Source organism: Eleutherodactylus coqui, chromosome 12 (assembly GCF_035609145.1).
Source record: "Eleutherodactylus coqui strain aEleCoq1 chromosome 12, aEleCoq1.hap1, whole genome shotgun sequence".
Classification (NCBI taxonomy): domain Eukaryota; kingdom Metazoa; phylum Chordata; class Amphibia; order Anura; family Eleutherodactylidae; genus Eleutherodactylus; species Eleutherodactylus coqui.
The window spans coordinates 49,496,630-49,521,840 of record NC_089848.1 but is presented as its reverse complement, the minus strand read 5'-3'; the positions used below and the strand labels follow the sequence as shown (position 1 = coordinate 49,521,840).

The following is a 25,211-nucleotide window of genomic DNA, read 5'->3' as shown; positions in this document are numbered from 1 at the left end:
TTATGCCATAAGTAAGAAGTGAGCTAGAAGAATAGTCTGTGTCATAAGGACCCATGTCCAATTTGTTAGCCGCAGCTTGTTGAACTGGGGTTACAAACCACCGTTGTGGGGGCACGGTGGTCACTTCTTCATTGCCCTGTGGTGAAAGGAGACCATTGGTTTGAGGTACAGTCCTTTCTCCGCTGTAGTACCTGGTGGGGGGCAGGTTGTTGACAAATTGTTCCTGGAAGAAAGGCTGGACGCTGTAGCGGGCCCCGGGCACTATCTGGTGGGATCTAGGAGAATCCGCAGGAGATGGAGTTAATCGGTCATTTTCTGAAGCGGTGTACATGCTACAAAAAGAATAAGAGCCAAGTATGACTATGACATGATCATTGACTGTATAGGGGCCATCTACACATTTACCAAGGTCAAGGACATTATGGAGTGCAAGATTCATTGAGATATGTCTAAAGTGCAATGGACTTTAGTGACTTGTAAATGCCTTAAAAATCGCATGATATGAAAGAAAATGTTAATTAATTACTTACGAGTCATAGTTGTCTCTGAAGCCTTTTGCAAAGGGGTTATGATCAATCTTCAATTGTGTAATCTAATGAGGAAAAATATATTGGTATTAAATATTATTTGCTACATTCCAACACCATGTAAGAAATGTACAGTACAAGTATCTGCGCTTACATCTGTATTCTGGTAGGCTGTGACAGCAATGAACTGGGTTTCTGGGAATGTGAATGTCTGGGTCTTGGCAGAGTCATTTAGATCTTCTACTCCATCTTCGCTCACTTCTACTATATGGAGACGGGGCTGATACTTGTGTAGAGACTGCAGCACGATCATCTAACAACAGATAATATAGATAACATTGAGAATAAAGGTCATTTAAGAAAATAATATAGTACAAGCAAAAGTTATGTAGACAGCAAAAAAGTATAAGACCGGTGGATGTATAGGCAGCAGGTGGTGGTAGATTGTGGATGTGAGATCTCCAGTAAAGAGCAAGTGCTAGTTGGGGGTGTAGGTAGACAAAAAAGGGGGAGTCATGGTGATTGAGAGCTGATAGAGAACCATGCCGGAGAATGAGTAGTGGTTTGATGCTGGCAGGTAGACAGAGCTCATAGAGAAAAAGGGCGCAGATAGAAATTGCCGGTAAAGAATAGTGATAGTAGTTCCACAGATCAGGGAGGCAGAGTTCAAGGTGGGTGTAGAAATGGTGACAAAAAATAGATTAAAGACCTTTAAAAAAAGTACGAGGTGAATCACAAGTGCATATGTGGAGAAGGTGCTGATAACACTACATCAAAAGAAATTCACAGACACTATATAAAGCAAAACCATCAAACAATAGAAAAGTTAATGATATCTATCTACTTGGACTATCTATTAGATCTACATTTTATACTATATGGAATCACTTGCACAGAGTACCGAATATCCCTCAGTCATATAATACTTCTCTACATGCACTGTCCACGGTATTTTTTGCAGCCGCATTTACCTGAGTGTTGTTATTATTGGCTCCTTTATTGTTAGTGAGTTTCAATTTGCCGAAGGAGATTTCCTGTCTCATCCAGTGCGCCCCAGTGTTGGGAGACTCAGGGTGTACATACACTTTGTTACCTGTAATATAAATAAATATCTTGGTGAGATATAGGGCACAGTATGTGAGGCTGGAGCAGATACTACTTATCCATCATCAATGTGTGGAAGTTTGTGTAGTTTGTCCTGACAAGAAACGGAGTAGCCGTATTATATGATATATTATATGCTTTTATAGGTTTTTATTTTCAATATTTTATTTCTAAAGGTAAGAAAGACATAGAGGAATGACCTTGGATGATAAAAAATTTGTTAGAAAGATAGAAAATATATGGACGGACAGATATAATTTAGATAGATATATGGATAGATTATAATATAACAGATATCTAAAGATAGTCATATAGATTACAGTAATATAGGTATGTCAATGTAGATAACTATATTGATATCTATCTCAATAGACAGACAGGCAGGCAGATAGATAGATAGATAGATAGATAGATAGATAGATAGATAGATAGATAGATAGATAGATAGATAGATAGATAGATATGAGATAGATAGAGAGATAGGTAAGATAGATAGATAGATAGATAGATAGATAGATAGATAGATAGATAGATAGATAGATAGATAGATAGATAGATAGATAGATAGATAGATAGATAGATATGAGATAGATAGATAGATATGAGATAGATAAGATAGATAGATAGATAGATAGATAGATAGATAGATATGAGATAGATAGATAGATAGATAGATAGATAGATAGATAGATAGATAGATAGATATGAGATAGATAAGATAGATAGATAGATATGAGATAGATAAGATAGATAGATAGATAGATATGAGATAGATAGATGGATAGATATGAGATAGATAGATAGATATGAGATAGATAGATAGGTGGATAGATATGAGATAGATAGATAGATATGAGATAGATAAGATAGATAGATAGATATGAGATAGATAGATAGATAAATAGATAGATAGATAGATAGAATAGGCATGCGTAATAGTTCTTTTTGTAACCACAAGCTTCTGCTCATTCAGTCAACACACTGAGGTATTTATCAAATCCGCATTACTGCTATGACCCCCTCACAAAAAGTTACAAAGACTCACCCTGCATATTGTTGTCTGCTTTTCCACACGTCACCCATTTACCCCCTTGAAATCGCCAGTGATTTGGATCTGCCAGCACCACTTCTACAAATACATTATAATGGGATGTGGGGTTTAACCCGGTAATGTTGAAGCTCAGGAAAGGAAACATTCTCCTGTAAAGTGATACAAACAATTAAAAATGTAATCAATAAGATGAATTCATAAGCTGGATATTGAGTATAGTGATACTTGTCAAATACACAGGTCACGGCAAAGGTGGCATTAATGAAGCAGCTTCCTTTTTACACATGGGGTATATCACAGTCAAATGATTAATAGTCTGAACAGAAAAAAAAGTTTTCATACAATATCCAAGTTATGCCTTAAGCCTGCGGAATCAGAATTCGGTATCACACAATGGCTGCTATGTGTGCCAGCCAAGTATTTGTATCTGGCATAGAAAGTTTATATTGTGACAATACTTTTTAACTTAGGTTAACATAGAAAATAGTTAGAGGACTTACCTGCCCTGCTTGGTGATGATCATCTCGGTCTGGTGCCTATGAAACTTGAGCCACAGGGGACGATTACAGAGGTAGATCTGTGCTCGCACACCAGTCCCACTGCCTGGCAGCCCTAGTGCACTAAGCCCACTGCCTGAGCCAGCAGCTGGGTATGGACTGTACATGCTGCCAGGTGCCTGGCTGTACTGATAACCGGTGGAGTACTGAGGACGAGAAGGGCATACTGGAGGGGAAAAACCTGTGGGGGGCAGCATACTGCTGTATGGGGGGTACCTTGTGGTCCCTCCAGCTGGGTACACTGCGGTGTGTTGTGGGGGAGCATAGGGGAAGATGGAGCAGGGGGATCCCAGCTCTGCCCCTGTTTGCTGGGGCTGCTGCCCCTGGGGTGGCAGGTAGTAGCGCTCAGAAGCTGACTGTAGAGAGTTGTCCAGGTAGCGTGGAGCTGAGGTTGGTGGTGCAGAGCTCAGGTCCTCTTCTCCAACTGGGGAGCCCTTTCTTCCAGTGTCTTGTAAGGTCTTCGTAGCTTGAAAGCCCTCAGTGGCCTCACTGAGCATTGTGCTACCAGAGTTGGTGGAGCTGCCTGGATCTCTGGGGCTGTCTAGGTGGATTCCTCTGGAGAACTTCTTCTGCTGCTGTTGGCTTTTATGCTGTCCAACACTAAAGTCCAAGCCTGGGCTCTGCGTAGCGCCACTAGGGTCCCCTGGCAGAGGGTAGAAAGTGTGAGGCAGGTTAGGAGCAGAGCTGGTCAGGATCTGCTCTCCTAGCTGCATTCTCTGTCTTGATCAACCTTCTTCTTCAGTGCTGGGCTGATGCTGAGACCATGAAGGGCAGACCCTCACTCTGGTAGGGAAGGGGCTCTCCAACAAGTGCTGGGAGGGCTTCACAAGATAACAATGTCCTTTCAGTTTACTTTGTGATCCATTGGTGTCTTCCACTTGATGAGAATGTTAAAGGAACAGCCCACACAAGTCATTCACTGGTCTCCTCTCTGTGAAATGTGTCAAGAAGCAGTCTGTGTGACTTTTATATGGTCGTTCTCTTCACACCTCCATTAGTAGGGCTCATGATTCCAGGGAGGGGCTTGCTGATTCTTTTATAGCACAGCTCAGAGAGGACAGAAGATAACCCCCCTCCCCCTTACCCCTCCGCCTCTGGATTATTGGTTGCTTTTTTGTGACACTAATTTAATTAGACAATTCCTAATTGGAACATGTCACCTGTGCCTCTCTCACTGGCTACTTAGCGGTGAAGATCAAATGCATTGCTGGCAATTATTATTTTATCCTAAATTCTCTGAACCAGAAAGGTTTTGGGGGTTTAAACTTGAATGTAAACTACGCTACATAACCTGCCATGGAAGGATCACTCAGGTCTTCTGGGAAGCGGGTCAATAAACAAGTAGGGGAGTGCAGATTGCTGTAGATGTTCGCTGTGCTTTATATATATCTATCAATATATATATCTATATATATAGATATATATGTGTGTGTATATATATATATATATACACACACACACTCATACATATATATGTATATGTATATATATTTTTTCTTTTCTTTTTTGTATGTATATTCTTACACTCCCTACAACTCAATATTTTAATGTACCACCCAAATGGGCGATCTTTTGAAAATGACCAAACAAAGATAGTTTGTGATGAATATGGATTTATTTAGACACATCAGCGCTGTGATCACTGATAAGGGCAGAGGATTTGATTGGAGAAAGATTAAGGAAACCAAGGCTCATTTCATTTGTAAGCAATGTATTTAGTAGCCGGTGCTTCATATCTGATGACCTGTATGCAGTTTGCAGTTTGCAAGTGTCCAGACCAATTGTCATCCAAAAGTTGGTACAGTGTTAAATATGCATGGCGTATCTTTTATATTACACTATAGATCACATTCAGATAGTATTAAATATATGTGTAGTTACACTTTGATGAAAGGATGGATAAGAACAAAGGAAGACAATAAAAAATTATTGCTAACACTAAGTACATGCAATGATTATAGTACAATCACAGTCATATAATGTTCATAACGCCTAAAACAAATGTACTCATTTTATTTATCTATCTTGCTCGTATCTATCTATCTATCTATCTATCTATCTATCTATCTATCTATCTATCGCTCTCATATCTATCTATCTATCTATCTATCTATCTATCTATCTATCTATCTATCTATCTATCGCTCTCATATCTATCTATCTATCTATCTATCTATCTATCTATCTATCTCATATCTATCTATCTATCTATCTAATATCTATCTATCTCATATCTATCTATCTATCTATCTATCTATCTCATATCTATCTATCTCATATCTATCTATCTATCTCATATCTATCTATCTATCTATCTATCTATCTATCTATCTATCTATCTATCTATCTATCTATCTATCGCTCTCATATCTATCTATCTATCTATCTATCTATCTCTCTATCTCATATCTATCTATCTATCTATCTCATATCTATCTATCTATCTATCTATCTATCTATCTATCTATCTATCTCATATCTATCTATCTATCTATCTATCTCGTATCTATCTATCTCTCTATCTTATATCTATCTATCTATCTCATATCTATCTATCTATCTATCTATCTATCTATCTATCTATCTCATATCTATCTATCTATCTCATATCTATCTATCTATCTCATATCTATCTATCTATCTATCTATCTCATATCTGTCTATCTCTCTATCTATCTATCTATCTATCTATCTGATATCTACCTATCTATCTCTCCTTCACACCCAGACGTATTCTTCTGCAGCTGTATTTCTTGCCAGAGCCATCTTTTATGTCTTAATAACCTGGAATTTCTCAGAATCCATGATCTGTGTTTGTGATGATGAGTATGATGATGAGCCTCATGGAATCCGGGAAATCCAGAAATCTTCACATTTTCGGTCTGGTAATCTCACTTTTCTATAGGTGATAACATCGAACACTTGAGGGAATCGCACCAGGCTGCTTGAGCAAAGAAAGCAAGGAGTACTGGCAGATCGTGCAGGCAGACTACCAGGGAGCTGGTCGGCAGCAGTTGGGTTTATCAGGGCTTTTATTGTTTGGGGAGCACAAGGAAAAGAGCCTGATATATGACTTTTACAGATTTGTAGGTGATAGCATATAGGACCATCTAGCAGCTTCCATCACTGCATCTTATCACTCCCCAGTAAATGGATGGTTAATGTAGACTAACAGGAATCCTGGCTAGGAGAGGAACTCATTCAATAATCAGTTTAAGAGGATTTTTGGTGGCACTCCAGGGTGTCCCATACAAGTTACAGTAACTGGGTAGGAAGACTGATGGGATGTGGAGGTTGTGACACAGGAGACCAGAAATCTCCAGAGCTTTCTACATATACCCACATAGGTGTGATACTGTATACGCCAGCATTATTCTCAACATCTTATAAGATAATGCATATACACATATAAGATAATGCAATATAACTCAACACAACACTGATATATATATATATATATATATATATATAGAGAGAGAGAGAGAGAGAGAGAGAGAGAGAGAGACTGCATACATTTAGACTGCTAGCTCTGTTGTCCAGAGCTTAACTCATAGAACTCATTTGCAAAAGATTCTACTTGCACTAATCTCAGGTTTTACTATTGCTTAAACAGATTACAATATGAGCCATAAGGAATGGGCATTGAGATATTGACCAAGGCGGTGGGTGAATAATAGTCCTGGTGAGATACCAGCCCCACTAATTACCTCTACATATACTAAATCCAGGTTCCCTTTTCACCATCAACAGGGGGGACACCGGGCTGGAAATATTGATGAGACGCAAACTGAGAAGTAATTATGACTCAAGATTAGTTTATATTATTGACAAGGGCAATAGTGCAATGTATTGAGCATCAGATCTAAAACCAGAGCTGTATATGACTCTAAATGCCACATAAACCGATGTGTGTCACTATCAATAAAAAAAAATCTGAATGTGATACAAAAAGTCGAGAAAGAGGAAGTGACACACAGATCTCCACTACAGATGTGGTAAAGAGGAGTTTGTCTTTGGTGTTTGTTAATCTTTGTCACTGGACAAATTGAAACAAAGTCAGCTCTGCTACATTTGTAACTACTTCACTGATGATCGACTCCTGGGACTGAAGAATTGTAGTCATTTACTTCCATGGTGATGATCAGAAAATATCTGTGCGGCAATGTATTAAAATAATCAGGAGCCCGAAATAAAACACTTGTGATATCAGCAATTTACAAATGACAAATAATCTATTTAACAGAATTTAACGTGATACAGAAATATGCAGGATAACATTTTATGTGTCAACAGAACTCATTTTTGCATATTATTTAACAAGAACCTGCAAGTACAATTATCTGGAAATGAATTGTGAGGACATATTGAATAGAAGGTAGAAAATGTGGATAAAGAGGGGTAGAAAAGTATATAACAATTAACTTTTGCTATCTGTCTGTCTATCTATCTCATATCTATCTATCTCATATCTATCTATCTCATATCTATCTATCTATCTATCTCATATCTATCTATCTATCTATCTATCTATCTCTCTCATATCTATCTATCTCATATCTATCTATCTATCTATCTATCTATCTATCTATCTATCTATCTATCTCTCTCATATCTATCTATCTCATATCTATCTATCTATCTATCTATCTATCTATCTATCTATCTATCTATCTATCTCATATCTATCTCATATCTATCTATCTCATATCTATCTATCTATCTATCTATCTATCTATCTATCTATCTCATATCTATCTATCTATCTATCTATCTCATATCTATCTATCTTTCTATCTATCTATCTATCTATCTATCTATCTCATATCTATCTATCTATCTATCTCATCTATCTATCTCATATCTATCTCTTTATCTATCTATCTCATATCTATCTATCTATCTCATATCTATCTATCTCTCTCCTATCTATCTATCTATCTATCTATCTATCTATCTATCTATCTATCTATCTATCTCTCTCATATCTATCTATCTATCTATCTATCTATCTATCTATCTATCTATCTATCTCTCTCATATCTATCTATCTATCTATCTATCTCATATCTATCTCTCTCATATCTATCTATCTATCTATCTCATATCTATCTATCTCATATCTATCTATCTATCTCTCTCATATCTATCTATCTAGCTATCTCATATCTATCTCTCTCATATCTATCTATCTATCTATCTCATATCTATCTATCTCATATCTATCTATCTATCTCTCTCATATCTATCTATCTATCTATCTATCTCATATCTATCTATCTATCTCTCTCATATCTATCTATCTATCTATCTCATATCTATCTATCTATCTATCTCATATCTATCTATCTCATATCTATCTATCCTTAGCTAATAACACCATAGTAGTGAATATATAATACAATACATTGACTTCTAGTCTGTGTGCTTGAATCCTGCACAGTCAGTGTGATACAGTCTCTTCGATTAGTCACCCAAAATAAAATCCACCGCACTCTTATTGAAGATCAATTACATTTTATTGCCTGCAACATAAAACAATATACATCTTTTTATCTCATATCCGATTTATCTTTCATCGTAGACATCAAATCCACAGTTCTGGGCTCAACAGTTATGATGACATGCATACATTGTTTGTATGTAGTTAGATTAGTTTAAATGTTTTTTTGTGTGCAGAGCAATACATTTTATTTACATCCAATTTCAATCATTTCATCTAATATCCGATTAGTTTTCATCCTTGACTTCAAATCAGTAGTTCCGGGCTCAACAATTAGGATGAAATGCATATAGTTGGATTAGTATAAAGCGGACGTTTTGGTCATGTAGATCCTTCTCAACGATAAATCTACAAAGCAAATGATCAATGTTAGTACATTCTATTAAAAGGCTGCAGCCTTAACCTAATGCTATAATCAAAATATCACATATGTGATTCAAAAAGCAACATTTCTAGAACATAAAACAAATAAACATCACAATCCCTAAATGGCAACAATGAAATAAAAAAGATAGGAACAGCAAACAGAATCAAACACAAATAGTATTTTATGATAGTGACTTAATATCCCCACATTAATGAATGTCATGTCCATATCAATAGATGTATTCAATTACACTGAAAAGTTATCCGAACAACATCCAGCGGTCTACTCTTTGTATACAAGTCTATTTACCAAGCATATAGCAACTATGTCTAGAAATAAGGATATTGTCCCTCACTGCTGTGTTAAAAAAGGGGTAAAAATTGAGAAATAGATAAGAAGTCAAATCTGTATTCGCGCCAGAGGATAAAAAAATTATTATACCCAACCATACGTAGATGGGTGTGCAGGTCTCTAGCAACGGGTGCAAGAGTTTGCTGAATAGCACGGCATCTTATACTCTCCGCTGCACATGCATTCATCAGTAAAGTAATATCTCTGCCTGGTCAGGTGACTCGATTATATAGTCCCGTTAAACTTTTGATATTAATATATTTTCATCTGGACTATTGCTAAAGCAATGGGACGCTTACCGAATGACCGAGAGAATTACTGCAAACCACCTAGTAGAGGAGAAATTACCACTAACTCCCTAATAGAGGGAAATTCAAATCTGCAATCAACCCACTTCATCAAACTGGATGTGATGATCAATATCTGTCTAAATCCTAGAACTCACATGACTAATCGAGATGTTAGCCGATTACATGAAAAAAACTAATTAAAACATACTCATGAGCAACCTGCAATAAAACCCTATTCGTAAGAGAAATAGAAAAATGTGTTTTACCTACATCTGTTGCTCTTTCCTGCATCCAGATAAAGCACAATTTAAAAAGTATTACTAAAAATTGTGAACATATTCACGTGACTAGTAAAATAAAAATGTAAGTCACCTTCTAGTTTTGGGACAAGTTCTGTCCCAGGACTGGAGAGAAGAGAAGAATAAATTACCTGCACTTGTCCTTCTCTGCCTTCCCTCCGATCTGCTGGTTCCCTGTCCAGTTATCGGCTGTTCAGGATGGCTGGCACAATTTTGTACCTAGCTAATGCATGCTATTGACTGCTTTCTGGTTAGCCAATGCTGATCATGTGAGCAGTAATGCCAGTGCCAAGGTTTGTTCATCTTTTGTGTCTTAAAGGGGTATCCTAGAGACTGGGTGAAATTTTCAAAAATGTTCCCAAAGTTTCCACTTATTGCCATTATTCCAAAAACCCATCTAAATCATCAAACTGAACTCTTTATGAGAACTGCGCCACCGCTACGTTCCAGGCAGCCTCAGATTTCCACATTATTATTTAAAAAGGACGCGGGGTGTGCAAAAACTACATCTCCCACAATGCCCCATTGCCAGTTACTGACGAGTGTGAATTCACAACTGTAAAACTATCTTGTCATTACAGAATTTGGAGGCACTGAGCAGTAACCATTGAATATCAATGGAGAACTAGGCGACGGGGAAGCTGAGGTGGGGGGGGGGGGGGGAGAGTAGAGACCACAGGTAAAGCCATATCTCTGCAGCTTTGTAAAATAAGTTATACAATTATCTTGCATTATGAAGCATATAACTTTCACTTTGAATCACCAGAATACCCTTTTAATAATCTGACAATTCTCAGAATCCATGGCCTGTGATGATGATGATGATGAGCTTCAATGAATCCTGGATGCTATTGGATCAATTAGAAATCTTCACATTTTCAGTCTGTTAATCTCACTCTTCTGTAGGTGATAACATCGAACACTTGAGGGAATCGCACCAGGCTGATGAAGCAAGGAATACTGGCAGGTCGTGCAGGCAGACTACCAGCAGTTGGGTTTATTGGGGGGTTTATTATTCGGGGAGCACAAGGAAAGGGGTCTGATAAATGATTTTCACAGACTTGTAGGTGATAGTATATAGGACCATCTAGCAGTTTCCATCACTGCATCTTATCACTCCCCAGTAAATGGATAGTTAATGTAAACTAGCAGGAATCCTGGCTAGGAGAGGAACTCATTTACTAATCAGTTTACTTGGAAGTTATTGGCGGCACCCCAGGGTGTCCCATACAAGTAAACTGTAGGTAAGCTGTGACACAGGAGACCAGAAGTCTCCAGAGCTTTCTACTAGAGATGAGCGAACGTACTTGTTTCGAGTAATTACTCGATCGAGCACCGCGATTTTCGAGTACTTCCGTACTCGGGTGAAAAGATTCGGGGGACGCCGGGGGCGGGGGGAGGTGTGGCGGAGCGGGGGGTAGCAGCGGGGAACAGGGTGGAGCCCTCTCTCCCCCCCACTCCCCGCTGCAACCCCCCACTCACCCACGGTGCCCCCCGAATCTTTTCGCCCGAGTACGGAAGTACTCGAAAATCGCGGCGCTCGGGCGAAAAAGGGGCGTGGCCGAGTAGGTTCGCTCATCTCTACTTTCTACATATACCCACATAGGTGTGATGCTCTATAAGCCAGCATTATTACCAACATTTTATACAGTATCATATATATATATCTATATATATATATATATATATATATATAGATATACATCTATATAGATATATATCTATATATATATATATATATAGATATACATCTATCTATATATATATATATATATAACATAGTACAAAATAATGTAATACAACATCGGGCCTACATATATCATATACGTACATGTGTAGAACTGCTGTTATCATATTTACAGTGTTGGTTATTGTAACATTTAGTGCAGTTATTCTAACATATCTTATTACATATACATATATATGATATGTAACATTATAATAAAAATAGGAATAGGCGCACATTCAGACTGCTAGCTCTGCTGTCAAGAGTTTGCAAAAGATTCTACTTGCGCTAATCTCAGGTTTTCCTATTACAACAATGAGCCATAAGGAATGGGCATTGAGATATTGACCAAGGCGGTGGGTGAATAGTAGACCTGGTGAGATACCAGCCCCACTAATTATCCCTACATGTACTAGATCCAGGTACCATTTTCACCATCAACAGGGGGGACAGCGGGCTGGAAATATTGATGAGAAGCAGACTGAGAAGTAATTATGTCTCAAGATGAGTTTTTATTATGAGGCTGACATGGGCAATATTGCAATGTATTGAGCATCAGATATAATACCAGAGCTGTACATGACTCTAAATGCCACGTAAACCGATGTGTCTGAATGCGATATAATAACTCAAGAAAGAGGAAGTGACACACAGATCTACATTACAGATGTTGCGAAGAGGAGTTTGTCTTTGGACATAAAAACTAAGTCAGCTCTGCTACATATGGGACTCAGCTGATGATTGACTCCTGGAAATGAAGAATTATAGTCATCGTTATGGTAGGAAAATATCTGTGTGGCAAAATATTGAATTTATTACCAGGAGATTGAAATAAAACACTTCAGATATCAGCAAGTTACAGATAATCGGTTTAAGAGAATTTAGGATAATACAGAAATCGTCTCCCCCGATCAGTGTGATCTCTGTAATTACACTGCTGTCACCTGCTCATCAGGACTTTCTACAGGGTTAATTTACAGGCAACGCCAACAACTGCCACATCATTCATGTGCACATAAGTGATCCCCAATGAGTTTCTACTGTGCTGTCACCTCCTACCCTCCACCAGCTCTATGGAGGAAGACAGTAATTGGCATAATAGATGATCACAGGTTTGCCAATAGCTCACAGGCACCCACCGGAGGAGTCATTTGTGGCACAAAGCTTGTTTTATGACACTTCATTATATATAATACTGGCTGATAGGAGGGCTACTTATCTATAAAATACCAGATCGGTGATGGATATCCTCTCCTAGTATACATGATGACAAAATGTGTGGAAAAAGGAGAAATATGAGCAGAATGACGGCTATTAATTACACTCCAGATTTATTATGGTATTACTATATCCTTTATCTATCTGTCTATCTATTCAAAGAAGTTTAATTGGCAGAACAAATACATTATAATTGCCAAAGTAAGGGGAAATAGGAAGTGTGGGATAAGGGTTTGAGCGATACATCTATGGCAGGAGTATAGAAGTCCATGGCTTAGCAAGTATCTATCTATTTATCTATCTATCTCATATTATCTATCTATCTATCTATCTATCTATCTATCTATCTATCTATCTGTCTATCTATCTATCTATCTATCTATTTATCTATCTATCTCATATTATCTATCTATCTATTTATCTATCTCATATTATCTATCTATCTGTCTATCTATCTCATATCTATCTATTTATCTATCTCATATCTATCTATCAGTCTATCTATCTATCTATCTCATATCTATCTATCTATCTATCTATCTATCTATCTATCTATCTATCTATCTATCTATCTCATATCTATCTATCTCATATCTATCTATCTATCTATCTCATTTCTATCTATCTATCTATCTCATATCTATCTATCTAATATCTATCTATCTCATATCTATCTATCTAATATCTATCTATCGCATAGCTATCTATCTCATATTTATCTATATCTATCTATCTATATCTATCTCATATCTATCTATCTATCTATCTCATATCTATCTATCTATCTATCTATCTCATATCTATCTATCTATCTATCTCATATCTATCTATCGCATATCTATCTATCTCATATCTATCTATCTCATATCTATATATCTATCGCATATCTATCTATCTCATATCTATCTATCTCATATTTATCTATATCTATCTATCTAATAGATAGCTAGAGACACATTATTTAGCTTGATATTCCTCTATACATGGAACGGAGTTCTCTCTTTATATGCACATTAGGTACATCTAGCATGATATAATTGTCTTTTATCATATACATTGAATACACAACTGGCCATTGTATACTATCACTTATGCTTTATGTCACTATAACATAGCCCTAATAGTAATGAAATCCTTGTGATAACTCTACAATAGAAATATACCAGCGCTCTCTTTATGGGCTATGACCAAGGCCTTTTTCCCAATCATATTATACCCGAACGTCCCAGCATGCTGTACTAATCCCACCGGCTCCATCACTCCTGTATCTGCAATCTAGACATATGTATGACTTGAACCTAGTTTATTAATAAAACACAATTAAACTTTTTCTATGTTAAATCAATTTAAAGACAGTCGAAGTAACGACTCCACCTCTGATATCACCCAAAGAGCCCTGACAGCTCTATATATATCATGCAGATATTGGTGAGATATATTACTCATCAGCCATCAGCAATCTTTCGCCACACTAGGATTCAGAGATATTCTAAGAAGGCTTCTGACTAGAGATGAGCGAGCGTACTCGGAAAAGCACTACTCGCTCGAGTAATTGGCTTTATCCGAGTATCGCTGTGCTCGTCCCTGAAGATTCGGGTGCCGCTGCGGCTGACAGGTGAGTCGCAGCGGGGAGCAGGAAAGAGCGAGCGGGAGAGAGGGAGAGAAAGATCTCCCCTACGTTCTTCCCCGCTCTCCCCTGCAGCTCCCCGCTCCGTGCCGGCACCCGAATCTTCAGGGACGAGCACAGCGATACTCGGATAAAGCAAATTACTCGAGCGAGTAGTGCTTTTCCGAGTACGCTCGCTCATCTCTACTTCTGACACTTGTAGAAATCAAGAGCAGTAAACGCCCAAGAAGCAAGACAGTTGTCACCACTTTCTAATGCTAACGAAGCCTACACAATTCAAGAAGGGATGGGCTGCAATAGGCACAATACAGGAGACTAATCTCTTTGTTTGGACCTGCTGTCTGAAACCATTCCACATTTTATACCCATTAATTCAGAAAGGCCCAGTGTAAACAGAGGTGGGACAGTCTGACATTGTGGACTCTCCACCAAGTGCAGCTTCCTGTATATGTCTCTTGCGGAGGAGTTCACAACTACCGCAGTTCTATAGTAAGATACCCAGAAACAGTTACAGCTGCTACGCCATCCCTGAATTCTGCACTAAGATCCGCAAAATGCTAACTGCGGATTTTAATTCATAAATGGCGACAAGATTCTGCTATTTTCAATTCTGCACCAAAATCCGCACATTAGCGTTGTGGATTTTGGGGCTGAATATTCCGCAGGAGGGCATATTCCACATCCGATATTTTGTCCTATGTGAAAGGTCCCTGATAGGATTGATCACCCTAAGGGCTTTTTCACATGACTGTATTTGCGTGCGTAAAATATATATACGCGCTAAACACGGAGCATAGAAGCCATTGATTTCAATGAGTTGGTTCTCATGAGCGTGTTTTGTGAAAAAAGTAGGTCCTGCTCCATTTTTACGCATTTTGTACATCAAAGGCCCTATAGAAGTCTATGGTAGGTGCGCAAATACACAAGGGGATGCGTGAAACACTGCGCAAAACCAGGAAAAAAAGAACACATCTGGACCTCATTACATTAATAGCCATTTCCATTCTAATTCATGGAAAGGCTTTGTCGCACGCAGGTGAACTGGTCCTGCATGTGCAAAAAATGTAGTACTATGCGGAGACATGCATGCAAATCAACCTCAACAACCTTGTTGCGCTGGGGCAAGTGTTTTTGCACATACGGTCATGTGAAGAAGTCCTCAATCTGATGTAAAGCGCATGTTTTTATCCCAAAAATGCATCGTACACAGGAAAAATCGCTTTGAAATCGCAGGTGAAGTGCTCACTTTTTCACTGACCTACTTCACACTCGTCAATGTAACTACAGCCTAAGGGTGGCTTCTGATGAGCGTATGCGCAAATATGCACACCCATTGCAACGTATTGGCGCAAGTCTATTTTTGTGTGTGCCTGCATACTTTACTGCACGTAGTTGCGTAGGCACGGCATGTTCACACGGGCAAGGGGCACCCCCCTGGATGACTGTCAGATGCCTAAGCACCCGACAACTGTCACATATGGCTCTTGCAGATGAGTGTATGCATAGATACGCTCGCCATAGTCTGACGTAATTGCACTATGAAGGGAGTGCTGTCGCGCCTGTATCCGCGTATTCTATGCTGGCAGGATTGTTCACATCAGCATAGGACACATCCATGCCGTGATTGAACCGGCTGGGCAACCTAATTAGTCCCTGGTGTTATCGATTAACACAGCAAAATTGCGCAGTTCAGTACGTGCTTTAGTGCCTTGGGTGCGCAAATGCACACAAAAATAGAGCATGTTGTGTATATTTTTGCACATGCGAAGATATAGCACAAAAACGCTGAATGTGAGGGAACACATTGAAATGGGTTTGACTCTCTGCGGTTTGCGCGAGCGAAGGCGCGTGCAAAATCGCCCGTCTGCAGAAGCCCATAGTAAGTAATCTACAATCTATGGCTGTTGCAAGACTACAACTGCCAGTGCAGTCTGCATTCTGGGAGCTCTAGTGTTACAACCCCCAGAGTTCTATAGGTTGGAGACCACTACTCTAATAATAGTGTAACCTATTCAACACACATATCAGACTTTCCAAAAGCCACTTTCTAAAGACCATTATTCTATGTTATGACATAAACAATGCTTCATTATGTATGTAAGTATGTGATCCTATTGTTGCTGTTAGCTGTTTAGTCGTTCACGACCCTCGGCGACCCTAAAGCCGAGCTCCTCCATGTTTTTCGGTTTTGCACTGCTTCTTTCAGTTGGGTGATACCCATGCCAGCATCAGCTTTAACAGAAGTCCTACTTATTCCTAACCCCCTATATTCTGTACTTTATACATGCTTATTTCAGTTGCTTTCTGGTGATCATCTTCCGCATTTCCTCTGAAATGCTGGGTGTATTCACATCCCGCCCAAGGATAAAATTAAGCTAAAGAGGTCTTGTCATTCCATTGTGTGTCTCCCCATGGGGGGCATTATGTTTCCTTCCTATCACCTTGTTTGGGCTACCTCAGTGTATTTAGGTAGCCCATATAAGGCATTGACATAGATAACAGACTACTATACACTTTCTATCTGTGGTATGAAGCTTTTGTTATGCCGATTGCACTGGCCACTTGCTTGGGGCAAGACTAATATTTACATCAATTGGACAATACATATGGCAACAAAACACAAGAATTGTAAACAGGAGTATAAGAAAGTACATTCTTCTTCATTGTAACAAATCTGTATATCTGTAGTAAGCATAAAAGCTGATTCACCTGTAGATGAAATCATAGGGAGTGATGTCTTGGCAAGAACAGCCTGAACACTTATACCATTGAGGTCATTCTAATGGGTCAAACTCAAGGCCCTTAGGCCGAATCTATCATGCCACATCATTTTTTGTGGCCCATGATGAGGTCTAATTATCTGAATTTCCTGGAAGATGCACCCAGAACTTGGCCACCACAGGGACCAGGTGCCATCTTGGATTCTGAGCTCTGGTGCACCTCCAAACCCCCATGTTCAACAACTCACAGATGGTAGCACAGCTTTGACAGCCCGGCCTAGGTACCCTAGCCGCCCTCCAAGGTAGAAAACTTGGAGATAAAGAGGTGGAAGGGGAGAAATGCCATCATAGTTCACAGAGCTCCATAGCCATGTTAAGGAGTACTTACATTTAGGGCTCATTCAGATGGGCGTATGCAGTTCTGGTCCATGAAATACATAGCATGTGCATATTGACGGTGTATTTGGACATTTTTGCTTTTTTTTACACACATATTCACTTTATTTCTGACGTGCACAATTAAAAAAAACACAAGATGGTCATATAGTTTTCTCCTGCATTCATGCATAAATACGGAGTAAATAAACATATATCATGAGTATTCACTGTGTATTTGTGCAATCCCATTGGCTCTGTGTTTAGCAAGTGGGGAGCGTGCGAGCCATGGGCATGGGGGAAGTCCCTCTCCCTGCTCACCACCTCCCATGAGGCCTCTGCTTGATACTGCAGTCCCATGCAGGAGCCTCTGCACAGTCTCTGACTGGCGCTTCATTGCGGTCTGCCACCGGAGTTTCTGAGTGCCTTTCCACCGGAGCTTCAGGGGTTCACCAGTGGAGGCATCCTCCCACTACGGTGCTACTACAGTCTGTGCTCTCCTACCCACCTGGGCTTCTGGGGATTCTCCAGCCAGTGCTTCATCTCCGCTCAGCAGAGACGCTGATGGTGCCTTGCTGGAGCATGCACATGGACCCATGGACAATTAGGCATATGAGGAGAACTACTCCCATACTCCCCTGTCAGAGAGAGCAGGTGATGGTGCAGGGTCTCCTGGCACATTGAGGAGAGGAGTCCAGGCCTCATCAAGGCATGCTCTTGAAGTAAGGATGGTGGCTCCCATGGCAGGCCTTATGTTTCATCTCTTTCAGAGGACAGCATGGAGGACTGTCCTGATTACAACTCTCGAAATGGATCTACGGATTCAGGTCATTCATTAACCCAAAAATAAAATTTATACCCAGTCCAACACCCTGCATACAAGACAGGAAAAGCATTACTGTTGGACAACCACCCTTCTAACAGCCCTGCTAAACAACGTATCTAAATGGGATCCCCAAGTGAACATTAATTGCTCAAAATCCGACACCAACCACCCCAATATAATCTCTACAGATGACTCCTTAAATGCAATCGCCACTAGCAACCATACTTCTTTGGAGTTTTTTTGAAGGAGGCCATGCTAGCAGTGCATAGCAGCTCCATTTCAAAGGACGTTGCCAAAGCCTTAGCCTCATCTAATGTCGATGCTTTGATAAAAAGGGAGGACAATATGGAATAGAAAATGGTGGAATACTCTGCAGCCCACAACACACTAGTGAATGCGCCTAATTCACTAGAAGAGGAACTTGAGGCCTTAAAATCTAAAAAATAGCTGGCATAGAAGACAGAAACTGAAGAAATAATATAAAATGCATAGGTATTCCAGAACTGGTGTAATCTATGGAACTACCCAAATTCATATAGAACCTGATCTAGTCATCGATTGTGCCCACAAATATCTCCCAAATTTTACACCATGCTATGTTATTGCTCATATCCACTTTTTCACAATAAAAGAAAAGCTTATGCCCAAGTATAAAAAAACTACCCTCACTACCAGGCCTGTACCAGAATATAACATTGTTTGTGGATATAGCAAAAGGCTGAGGCTGAAACGTAACTCATGTAATGTGGAAATTGGATTGAAAATAAAGCCATCCACTGCTAGATGAGGATGTGAAGCTCTTCTATGCTCCGCGGTTTGCTGCTCCTGTCTATTTATTTTGTGGCTATTGTTTGTGGATATGTCACAAGCCACAATTACAGCTCGGAAAAAACTCTCACCAGTTACCCAAACCTTAAGGAAGCATGCAATTCCATATAAATGCGGTTTCCTCACAAAAGTGATAATCACAAAAAATGGTTCAACCCACATTTTTAACACAGAAAAAAGAATGGAAATCCTCCAACATTGGAGTTTATCCCCAACATCTTGTCCTAACCAAAATGTAACCAAACGCCAATCACCATCTCTCAAGCTGGCTAAAGAATGGATACTGGCGAAAAGGGACGGCTGAGGACAATTAAGGCCCATTAAGACACAACGATTATCGCTCAAAATTCGCTCAAAAGCTGTCTTTTGAGCGATAATCGTTGTGTATAACTGCACTGACATCCTGCAGTTTTCGTCAAGCCGTCGCTCATCGTTGTCTTTCAGCATGCTGAAAAAGAACGATGAGCCTTATCAGGGATTTACAGCGGGATACAGCTGATACTATTGTTTTAGCTGTATCCCGCTCCCCGATAACAGGCTGGGTATGAAGAACACAGCGGTCCAGCTCTGTTCTCCGTAACCCGCTCGAAGCACTCGACTGTATAACAGCCAGGCGCTCGAAGCAGAGAACAGCTGGATGCAGAAGACAAGCGGGGGGACACCCCACTTGTCTTTTGCATCCTCTGCTCCGAGCGCTCAGCTGTATAACAGCCGGGCGCTCGGAGTGGGGAACAGCTGGACGCAGAAAATGTTTGAGCGATCATCTTGCGCTGTAAATGACACGATTATTGCTCAAAAGTCGCTCAAAAGACATCTTATGATGCAATAATCGTTGTGTCTAAATGGACCTTTACTCTTTAACCCAAGAAGCATGGAACTCTCTACAAAACTACATATCCCTAGAATTAGAAAAAAATGACAAAAAAACTAAAAATGAGCTACTACAACTCCTATAATAAAGCGGGCAAAGCTATAATATTATACTTAAATAGTATATTAAAACATCTGGAGATAAAATCCTAAATCTACAAGTCATAGCTGATGAATTTAGCAACTATTTACAATTTACAACCCTTACAATTTAAATCTTGACACTTCTTCTCCACAAACCCTTCAATGATCAACGATTTCTGCAAAGGGCTAAACATGCCAATATCTGAACAAGAAATAACTTCTACTTCCCAGAAACTAAAATCAGGGAAGGCCCCAGGCCCTGATGGACTTTCTAATGAGCAAATTAAATGGTTTGGCCCAGTATGTACTCCCATATATGTGTGATTGAAAAAAATCTAGTAATGACTAGAGGTATGTTCCGGGAGAAAAGCCATAATACTAGCCCTCGCCATGTACCCCAAACAATTTTCGGGCCATCTCCCTTTTAAATTGAGATCTAAAACTATATGCCAAAATAATAGAAAACAGATTGTTTCTCTTGATGACCAGTTTGATAAAATATGATCAGGTGGGCTTTACTAAAGGTTACCTACCAAGCTTCAGTTGGCACTAGACGACTAATAGATCTGTTGGACGTGTCTGCAGAACGTTGGATGCCTTCTCTGCTTTAATTTTTGGATGCGGAGAAGGCATTCGACAGAGAATTTTCTTTTGTGAGTGCAAAATCGCAATTGATTTCTGCTCATGTAGAGGAAAAAATGTTTTTCCATAGCATGCTATGGGCGGTATTCGCTACAGAATCCAGAGGCGGACGCCCGCTCCAGATTCCACAATGCAAATCCGCCCAAGACGGCCTTATGCTATATTCCTCCCCTTCAGCTAATGATTCACCATATCAAATGGCACAAGATAAGGATCTTTTCATTAGTCATGAAACCATTGTTCTCACTGTCTCCTCGCACAATGCGCAAAAAATGCAGCACATATGCATGTAACAAAGATGATTGTGAAATCCAGCACTTGTCTTATATAAAAGCAGAAATTTTATGGTAAAAACATCCTAAACAGGAAAACTGTGAGAAGATGCATACAAGATACTAACAAGCTTCCCACATTTTCCTGTTCTGCATTTAATAGGTTTTTAGCATATGGGTATGAAGTTTCTGCTTTTATATCCAGAGAAGCGCTGGATTTCACAATCATGTTTGGATTCATGGTGTAGCTCGCGGCCGATGCGGAGTATTTCCCCCTCCACCGCACCATCTGGGATGCGAACACGTAACTTCAGTCGGTTGTGGGAATCTGACAAATGCTCTTTTAATTGATTTTATTTCTTTTACATTATAGCAGCTATAAACCTTTTATTTTATGTCAGTGTAGCTGTATGATGTCTCGGAAGTTTATGAAAAAATATACTTTCATCATTGCTCCACTGTAGGGAGATCATGGAGGTATTCTCCCACGGAGGCACCATATGATGGCACATGGAATATCTGAGGGGGGTACACAGGCTCTGTGTCAATGGCTTTGCCCTGCAAATGAATTTACATTTTGCTTTCTTTACACTTGAATAGCATATTTTAATATGCCATTAGAATGGTTTGGGTGGGGAGAAGAGCGAGCACGCTCGTTTAAGGCTGATGCTCGACCGAGCATCGGTCTTGTCGAGTAACAGATTACTTGACCGAGCACCATGCAGGCATTGGGGAGCAGGGGGGAGAGTGAGAGATCTCTCTCTCACACCCCCCCCCCCCCGCATGGTGCTCGGTCGAGTAATCAGTTACTCGACAAGACCAATGCTCGATCAAGCAGCAGCCTTAAACAAGCGTGCTCGCTCATCTTTATTTAGGTGTGATATTAACCAAAACTAAGTTTAGAGCATAAAAGAACAAGTCCTCCAATATGCAGTATATCGTTTCAGTTTTTGTCTAACGGCATAACAAGAGTCATAACTATTTTTCTTCTGATATTAGGTGTATTTTTTTCATTTTTTGTATATAAAAGGGGTAGAGTCACCCAACTCACTTGGTAGCAATAACGTTTACCTAAACCTTTACTCTACTCCATCAAAGATTAAAGTCATATGTAGGGATGAGCGAACGTACTCGTTAAGGGCGATTTCGCAATCGAGCATCGCTATTTTCGAGTACCTGGCTACTCCGGTGAAAAGATTCGGGGGGCGCCAGGGGTGAGTGGGGGGTTGCAGAGGGGAGTGGGGGGGGGGGGGGGGAGAGAGAAAGCTCCCCTTTATTCCCAACTGCTACCCCCCGCTCAACCACGCCGCCCCCTGCCCCCCAGCGCCCCCCGAATCTTTTCACTCGAGTAGCCAGGTACTCCAAAATAGCGATGCTTGATTGCGAAATTGCCCTTAACGAGTACGTTCGCTCATCTCTAGTCATATGCTTTACAATACTGTTTAATACATGCTGACACATACCAACCAGCTATGTCCACCCAAAAAGTAGTGCTATAAATTACCCTGAGATTGCACATCTCATTGTCAAGTTCACCGTTTCCATGCCCTTGCCATACTTTATGCCCATCCACATTGCCATTAAAATTAATGTTCTACAGACTGTTGACTCAAACAGTGGCAATTTTTTTGTGAATGGTGTAATTTAAATTTATGCCAAGAAAGCATGGGCAAATGCTAAGGCCTACTGGCCTTGGGGACCCATGAGTTAACATAGTTAATATTTTTTATGCTTGTCAAGCCAAGCCTGGGGTAGAAAGTGAGCCCACTACATTTCTATCCTCCTAAGGCCCACCACTTGAAGCAGGCTATCATTTCTCAATGAAGCAGCTCAATCTCTAAGTAGCATTGCATTGGAATTTAGGATAATATACTCAAACAATTAAATGGGTTGTGCCAACTTAACCCTTTAGTGACCAAGCCTGTTTGCACCTTAATGACCGGGCCAAATTTTGGAAATCTGACATGTGTCACTTTAACATAGAATAACTCTGTAAAGGTTTTGCATATCCAAGTGATTCTGACATTGTTTTTTTGCCACATGTACTTCATTTAGGTGGTAAAAATAGACCGATAGAATTTGTGTTTATTTATTAAAAGTGACAAAATTGGGAAAATTTTAAAAAATTGTCTTTTTTTCACATTTTCAACATACTGTACAGATTTTAGATAAGATATATATTTCTATCTGTTTACTTTATTCTGGAAGCACATTGGAAAAACTTCAGTTTTTTTAACCATTTAGGAGCCGTACAAATTTAACATTGATTATTAAAATTTTGAGGAATATTTGGTTTTCCTACACCAAGTCAGGATTGCAAAGGCTCATAGGTGTCAGAATGATAGATACCCCCACAAATGACCCCATTTAAAGACATATTTTTTCTATAGTGCACATGAAAATGAGGCTTTTCACCCCAAAATGGATACCCCTGTTTGTCCTGTGTTTAGAAACATATCTTTTGTGGCCCTAATCTTATATCTGTATGCACAACGGGGTGCAAACTGAAAGGAGCAGCTTGTGTCTTTCGGAACAGACTTTTTGCTTGAAGGTGATTTAGGCCCCATTGCACACTTGTAGAGCCCTTGAGTGGCCAAAATGATAGAGAACCCTTCACAAATAACCCCATTTTGCAAAGTAGACCCCTTAACAAATTCATGTAGGAGTGTACTGTGTATTTTGACCCCTCAGCTTTGGAATGAATCTAAGCAAAGCAGAAGGAAAAAATTATGTAACGTAATTACGTAACAGCGTAACAAGCTGTAGTTTTCATGGGTACCATTTTGGCCTCATGTCCACTAGGTAATTGGATTTAGCAAATCTGTGCGGGTAAGTAAGTACCTGCTGATGTCCTTTTTCCCTGCCGTGTGGATCACACATGTGGAAATCACGCGCAGCATGCTCCTTTTTCTGCAGGTTTTCCGCACGGACGGCTTCCGCAGGCTTCCATTGAAGCCTATGGAAGCTGTCCGTGTCCGCGGTGCACTCGCTGCTGAATTTCTGCTCTGTTGCGAGAGCACGGGAGAGGGGTTAAAAAAAAAAGAGTGCACGGCGCATGCACGCGGCACGTTGCCGGCATGCCGAGCACATCCACTGGGCCAAAGAAAGAAGATCCGGCCACGACGGAGGGTAGATCCGCAGCGTCCGGACAGGTGTGTAAAATCTTATTTTCAGGCCTCATGTCCGCGGAAAAGGAGTGGCGTGCTGCGGGATTCGGCATGGAGAATCCGCGTGGGCCCGAATTTCCTAGTGGACATGAGGCCTTTGGGGTACATACGACTTTTTTGAACACTTTTATTCCTTTTTTTGGGAGGTAAAATGAAAAAAATAAGCATTTGCTTTGCTTTTTAGGGTTCTTTTTTATGCTTTTTGTTGTGCAGGTTAAAAAGTGTGTTCACTTTGTTCTGTGAGTCATTTCGGATACGACAATACCAAATATGTGGGATTTAAATTTTTACATTTTTTATACTAATAGGGAAAAAAAAGCACGAAAAAAGGGTTTGTTTTAGCTGTTTTTTTTTTGTTTTGACACTTTTTTTTACACTGTTTGTGTCCCTGTGGAGGACTTGCACCATAGCAGCTATGATCGCTATGCTAAAGCATTGCAGGACTTCTGTCCTGCAATGCCTTATCGCTTGTTATAATGATCATAGGCACTGGCAATGGAGGACGCCTGTATCTGGCATCCTGTTGCCATGGTAACCGAATGGCACTCCGCGATTACATCGGGAAGAGTCCGATGACATCACAGAGGGAGCGCGCTCCTTCTGTGAGTCTTTTACATGCTGCAATCTGTGTGTAAGGGTTTAACAGCGGGGGTTGCTGTGCCGATTCACCCCCGCTGTTGCAGCAGGAGGCCGGCTATTGGTGACAGCCGGCTCCCTCTGCCGGATAGCGTGGGATCTCTTCTGATCGTGCGCTATCCACAGAGCGTAACTCTACGTCTTGCTGCTCTTAGTACCACCCTGCCAGGATAT

General features: G+C 40.0%; 1 protein-coding gene across 2 annotated transcripts in view; it reads right to left on the bottom strand.

The window, feature by feature from the left end:
- The window catches only part of EOMES (eomesodermin), a 5,195-nt gene extending 1,034 nt beyond the window's left edge, over positions 1–4,161 (bottom strand). Inside the window, exons 1-6 of one of the 2 annotated variants that reach the window (XM_066585709.1) lie at positions 3,183–4,161; positions 2,677–2,831; positions 1,499–1,620; positions 682–840; positions 531–592; positions 1–332 (exon numbers count right to left, since the gene is read on the bottom strand). The exon at positions 1–332 is cut by the window's left edge and continues 1,034 nt beyond it. In XM_066585709.1, coding sequence (XP_066441806.1) covers positions 1–332; positions 531–592; positions 682–840; positions 1,499–1,620; positions 2,677–2,831; positions 3,183–3,952 — 1,600 coding nt within the window. In that variant the 5' untranslated portion in view covers positions 3,953–4,161. The remainder of the gene's footprint in view (positions 333–530; positions 593–681; positions 841–1,498; positions 1,621–2,676; positions 2,832–3,182) is intronic. The other variant, XM_066585710.1, reaches the window with a different exon arrangement.
- Between the last annotated feature and the right edge of the window lie 21,050 nt (positions 4,162–25,211).